The 6,414-nt window shown below is 43.9% G+C and overlaps 1 protein-coding gene across 2 annotated transcripts in view; it reads right to left on the bottom strand.

Annotated features, from left to right (window-relative positions):
• sytl3 (synaptotagmin-like 3) overlaps positions 1-6,414 on the bottom strand; it is a 149,689-nt gene that overhangs the window by 53,219 nt on the left and 90,056 nt on the right. For both annotated transcript variants that reach the window (XR_006312555.1, XM_043696176.1), the window contains exon 8: positions 4,308-4,435. Coding sequence is in view for 1 of the 2 variants with exons in the window: in XM_043696176.1 (XP_043552111.1) it covers positions 4,308-4,435 (128 nt within the window). In the remaining variant the exon portion in view is untranslated. The remainder of the gene's footprint in view (positions 1-4,307; positions 4,436-6,414) is intronic.

Consider the following 6,414-nt stretch of genomic DNA (forward strand, 5'->3'; position numbering starts at 1 on the left):
CTGGTCATGGCGGGTGGAGGTGTAGAGGGATTGGATATCCATGGTGAAGATGAGGCGTTGGGGGCCAGTGAAACGGAAGTCTTGGAGGAGGTGGAGGGCATGGGTGGGGAGTTCCTAGACTAGGAGGGATAAGACAGTGTCGAGGTAGGTAGAAATGTGTTCAGTGGGGCAGGAGCATGCTGAGACAATGTGTCGGCCAGGGTGGTCAGGCTTGTGGATCTTGAGAAGGAGGTAGAACCGGGCAGTGCGGGGTTCCCAGACTATGAGGTTGGAAGCTGTGGGTGGGAGATCTCCTGAGGTGATGAGGTTCTGTATGGTCTGGGAGGTGATGGGCTTGGTGATGGGGGTGTGGGGTTATGGTCGAGGGGGCGGTAGGAAGAGGTGTCCTTGAATTGGCGTTTGGCTTCACGGTGTAGAGGTCAGTGCGCCAGGCTACCACTGCGCCCCCTTTATCTGCTAGCTTGATGGTGAGGTCGGGATTGGGGCAGAGGGATTGGAGGGCTGCGCGTTGTGAGGGTGAAAGGTTAGAGTGGGGGAGGGGGGTAGACAGGTTGAGACGGTTTATGTCCCGGCGGCAGTTGGAGATGAAGAGGTCGAGGGTGGGTAATAGGCCAGCACGGGGTGTCCAGGTGGATGCAGTGTATTAGAGGTGGGCGAAGGGGTTCTCAGAAGGTAGGCCGGAGTCCTGATTGTGAAAGTAAGCTCGGAGGCGGAGGCAGCAGAAGAAGTGTTCGACGTCACGGCGTGTATTAAATTCATTGATGCGTGGATGGAGGGGGATGAAGGTGAGTCCTTTGCTGAGGACTGATCATTCGTCCTCAGTGAGGGGGATGTCCGGAGGGATGGTGAAAACTCGGCAGGCTGGGAGCTGGTACCCGGTGTGGGTGTGGAGCTGGGAGTGGGGGCGGAGCCTGTAACTGGAATGGGTGTGGTGGTGGGGGGAATGGGGGTGGAGTCATGAGCAGGTGTGGTGTTCCCCTCAGGGTTCTGGGGGGCGGGGATGGTGACAGGTAGGATCTGTGCGGGGCATGTCAGCAGAATGCAGGTGACTGGCGTTAATGGGATCTGACATGGGTTTAGGAAAAGGAAATCATGCTGAACTAGAGTTTGTTCAAGAGTCAGCTGTTAGGATGACAAGAGATATTGAGGCTTTGGCCAGATAAAAGAAGGAGGCATGGCTCAAGTACAGGCAGCTAGGATCAAGGGAATCCCCTGGATGGGATACAGGAGTTTACTAAAGAAGGAAATCAGGAGGGTGAAAAGGGGGAATGTGATAATCTTGGCTGAGAAGATGAGGATGAATCCAAAACGTTTTTTAAGTTTATTAAAACAAAAAGAATAACTAGAGAGAGAGAGAGTAGGATCCCTCAAGGACCAAAGTGGACATGTCTGTGTGAAACCACAGAAGATGGATGAGATCCTCAGTGAATATTTCTCCTTTGTATTTACTGTGGAGAAAGACATGAAGACATGAAAACTTGAAGAAGTTAGAGATGATATCCTGGGGACAGTCCATATTACAGTAGAGGAGGTGTTGGATGTATTATAATATATGAAGATGGATAAATCTCCTGGTTCTGACCATATATATATATATATATATCCAGGAACACTGCAAGAGGCTAGATAAGAAATTGTAGGGGCCCTGGCTGGTTTTTTTTGCATCATTGTTAAACATGGGTGAGGTCCTGGAAGACGGGCGGGTAGCGAACGTTGTGCCTTTCTTCAAGAAGGGCTGCAAAGAAAAACCTGGAAACTATAAGCCAGTAAACCGAACATATGTGGTAGGTACGTGACTTGAGAAGATTCTGAGCGGTAAGATATATATATCTTTGGAAAGACAGAGTTTAATTAGGAATAGTCAGTATGGATTTCTGCATGGGAGATCATGCCTCACAAACTTGTTAGTTTTTTGATAAGGTGACCAGGAAGGTTAACAGGACAGGCCAGTAGAAGTAGTTTATATGGATTTCAGTCAGGCCTTTGATAAGGTTCCACATAGTAAGCTGCTCTGGAAGGTGAAATCACATGGAGTCCATGGGGAGCTGGCAAATTGGACATACAATTGGCTTGGTGATAGGAAGCAGAGGGTAATAGTGGAAGGATGCTTGTCAGACTGGAAGCCTCTGACTTAGCAGAGTGCCTCAGAGGTCAGTGCTGAGCCCATTACTATTTGTTATTTATATCAATTATTAGGATGAGAATGTACAAGGCATGTTTAGTATGTTTGCAGATGACACCAAAATACATAGTATTGTGGGCAGTAAGGACGGTTATCAGAAATTTCAGCAGGACCTTGATCAGCTGGGGAAGTGAGCTGTAAAATGGCAAATGGAGTTTAATATAGATAAGTGTGAGGTCTTGCATTTTGGAAAGTCAAATCAAGGTTGGCCAGGAAACACTGTGATGTGTTGAAATGGCAGGCAACTGGAAGCTCGGTCACTTCTGTGGACAAAATGTAGGTGCTCTACAAAGCTGTCACCCGGCATGCGCTTCGTCTCCTCAGTGTCAAGGAGACCACATTGTGGGCAACAAATACAATAGACTAGATTGAGTGAAGTCACTGTTTCACCTGAAGCCTGGAGCTTTGGAAAGTGACGGAGGAGGAAGTAAATGAGCAGAGAAATACAGATACACAAATAAATCTGGATGTCCCTGTATACCAGTCAATGTAATAGGCAGGTGCACCAAACAAAAATACAAAGGCAAATGGCATGTTGCCCTTCATTGCAAGAAGATTTAGATGTAGGAATATCTTACTGCAGTTATGCAGAACATTGGTAAGACAGTTCTGGCTTCCCTATCTAACAGAGGATATACTTGGCAAAGAGGGAGTGTAGAAAAGGTTCACTATACTGAAACCACAGCAGGACTGTCCTATGAGGAGAGTTGGTTCGACTGGACCTGGAGTTTAGAAGAACGTGATCTGATTGAAAGGTATAAAATTCCAGGAGAAAGTCAGCACTGCAGACGGTGGAGATCAGAGTCAAGAGTGTGGTGCTGGAAAAGCATAACAGGTCAGGCAGCATCTGAGGAGCAGGAGAATTGATGTTTTGGACATAAGCCCTTCATCAGGAATGACAGAATGGCTAGGTAGTTTAGCTGTACGGAGGATATGTCCACTAGTTAGGGAATCCAGAATCAGTTTCAGGATGTGCAGTAAGCCATTTAGGACTGAGAAAAGGAAACATTTCTTCACTCTCCACAGGTGGTCAATCTGTAGAACTTGCTACGATAGGAGGCTTTCAGGGCCAGGTCAGTGAGTATATTCAATCAAGCAACTAATAAATTTTGAGATATTAAAGGCATCAAGGGTTGTGGAGAGAAAGCAAGAATATGGCATTGATCAGTCATAACCACATTGAATGGCAGAGCAGGCTGTGTATGACCGACTGACCTACTCCTGCTCCTAGTTTCAATGCTTCAGTTTTAAGTCAGGCATGTAATGGAATAATACTACTTGGCTGGATGATTGCAACTCAACAATGCTCAAGAAGTAAGACACCATCCAGAACAATCAGCCCACTTGACTGCCTCAGTAGCAAAAATTCACTCACTCCACCACCAATGCTTAAAAAGAGTAGTGCACACCACCTATAAAATGAACTGCAGATACCCACTATGGCTCCTTAGACAGCACCTTCTGAATCCATAACCATTATCATCTAGAAATACAAGGGTAGCAGATACTTGGGAAACATTGTCTTCTGCAAGTTTCTCTTGAAGCCCCTCACCATCTTGAATTGGAAATATATCACCATTCCTTTAGTGTTGCTGGATACTTGGCCCCTAACAGTATTATGGAAGTACCTACATCGAAAAGACTGCAGTAATTTAAGAAGACAGACCACTATCATCTTCTGAAGGGTAACTAGGGACAGGCAGTAAATGCCAACAACATCCTCATCTAAGAAATAAAAAATCTTCTTGGTCTCCTGGAATTGTGCTTGTTCACCTGCTGGGCTGTTGGGAGGTTGGGTGGGAGGGGTCAAATTTTTCCAAACTTTTTCTCAGTATTTTTTAATTTGTCCTGTTTCTTGCAGGCTATTATTTGGCTGTAATGAAGATAGCAGCATGCTCAAATTATATGACACAGACTTGATGAATGAGTTAATATTTTCCTGTTTATTCTCATATTGGGTTACAAAGAAACTGTTAGGGTCTGACTTGCCTCTGGAGTAAACTACAATGAGATTTGAGCTGGAGAGATTTGATCAGACCTTCAATCTGGATTTACAGTGTCTAAATTAGTAGTGGAAATTTGCCCTAAGTTATTAAGCTATCAATCCTAAATTGTGTTGCCATACCTTACAAGAGCTGGTTAAAGCTGTATCCGACTGACTTCTTCTGTCTTTCTTTAGTTCACCGGCTTCTGACCCATAATTTGCTGTAAGTAATTTGCTCTTCATCACATCTTCTTGGGACTTGGAGATTTCTAGAGAGACTCAAACATTAAAAATTAATATCGAAAACATTCTCTTCTTTCAACTGAAACTACTAATCTCTTAAATACACACTATATTAAATACATTCACAGGATCCTAGGCCAGCATTTATTAATCAAAGGGCAGTTGAAAAGCTAGGTGCAACTGCCATTTGAGCTTTACTTGTCAACTGGCTGTAGTATTTTCAACATCCAGGCCTCTGTTTACCATTTAATTACATAAACGAACAGGAGTGGGGATAAGAATGTTGCTGCAGGGAGGCTGTGACAACAGTTCACACCATAGGAGGTCAGAAATAAAATAGGGAGTTGTTACACAATCAGTGTTAGTCAGGGGCAGGAAAAACATGCTTATAACAGGAAAAGTCCAATGATTGCTCGTACTCGAGAGAATTCCTATACCTTTATAATCTGTCAAAGAGTCCTTCCAGTTATGAAAAATTTGCTGCAGTTATGAAACCTTTCCTGCAGAATGTTTTTAGATTACATTACTGTGTGGAAACAGGCCCTTCGGCCCAACAAGTCCACACCAACCCGCCGAAGCAAAACCCACCCATACCCTTACATTTACCCCTATACCTAACTGATAATTTTTGTGCTGTGTGAACTTCCCCCAATTTAATTTAAAGGGGTGGCACAGTACCAGTGATGTCTTTGTGTTGCTACATTCAAATGCTACTTGGTCCCGCTTTCCTTTGTGAAGCGATCTTCTACACTCCAAAATCTGGATTGAAACAGACATAAGTGCATAGGAAAAGTGTGGCAAATCCTCGATTGGTGTTCAAGACACTGGCGAACCTTGTTTGTGCTGGGAGACCTGGTTAAATTCATGCCTGGAAATCCCAAGTTATTTTGGAGTTGGAGACACTGAGTTTGGTTCAGAATTTTTTAGAATGTTCTAGTGGATTGCATGGTGGCAAATTCCTTTAAGATTACAATCTTAAAATGTGACAGGCCACAGATCTTTCTGGTTATTATTATTTGTGTGACCATTAGAACATTTTTGTTAAAAATCAATTTTCTTAAAAATTGTTTTTTCAACTGAGCCTGGATTTTTACTGTTGCAGTAGGTAGCTTGAGATGTCCTTGGATGGCAAGATCTTCTCTCCAGTGGTAGTTGCAGATACAGTGAGCCAGCTATTCCCAAAAATAGATCAGAGATGGCCGTAAGGGTGCCTGAGTACTAAGGTGAGCTGGCTAAATGGTATAATCTTCTGAGACTTTATCCCAATTGCTCGGTTGCATTTCAGGCCCATCATAACCCCCTAATTCTTTTATACTTTTATGTTCTGGTATGACTAGATTCCAACTTATACTGCCCCCAAACAACTCGCAATAGCCCACTGTAGCCTTCAGTTCAACTCATGACTCTTTCATATCCATTCACCCAGTATACACTATGTTTGGTGAACCCCACAATAAAAATGGCATGTGTGAAACTGCTATGTTAAAAACCATCTAATCATAGTTGTTTGGTAAAATGTGACATTTCTGCAACCTACAAAAGTGTCAATCAAACAGACGAATCAAGTTTCAATAATGTAAGCTTTAAGCACTTCACAACTCAACTTTGTGAAATAAACATTGAGACATTGACAAAAGAGATCACAAACTATTTATTATAATCAAATAAAGGTGTTAGTCAAGCCAAGTCAGCAGGTTTCTCTCCAGCTATGTAAACAACCTCATATTCATATAATCCTTTTACAAGTCCGGGCTCTGAGTCTACACCAGGAATAGGGGCAGAAATGCTAGAATTGGGTCTTACTGAGCACAAACAGCTGAGCCTAGATCTGGAATGCAGCATTACAGATTCTGGATCAGTGGTGCTGGAAGAGCACAGCAATTCAGGCAGCATCCGAGGACAGGCAAAATCGACGTTTCGGGCAAAAGCCCTTCATCAGGAATAAAGGCAGAGAGCCTGAAGCGTGGAGAGATAAGCTAGAGGAGGGGGGGGGTGGGGAGAGAGT

Source organism: Chiloscyllium plagiosum, chromosome 9 (assembly GCF_004010195.1).
Source record: "Chiloscyllium plagiosum isolate BGI_BamShark_2017 chromosome 9, ASM401019v2, whole genome shotgun sequence".
Classification (NCBI taxonomy): Eukaryota; Metazoa; Chordata; class Chondrichthyes; order Orectolobiformes; family Hemiscylliidae; genus Chiloscyllium; species Chiloscyllium plagiosum.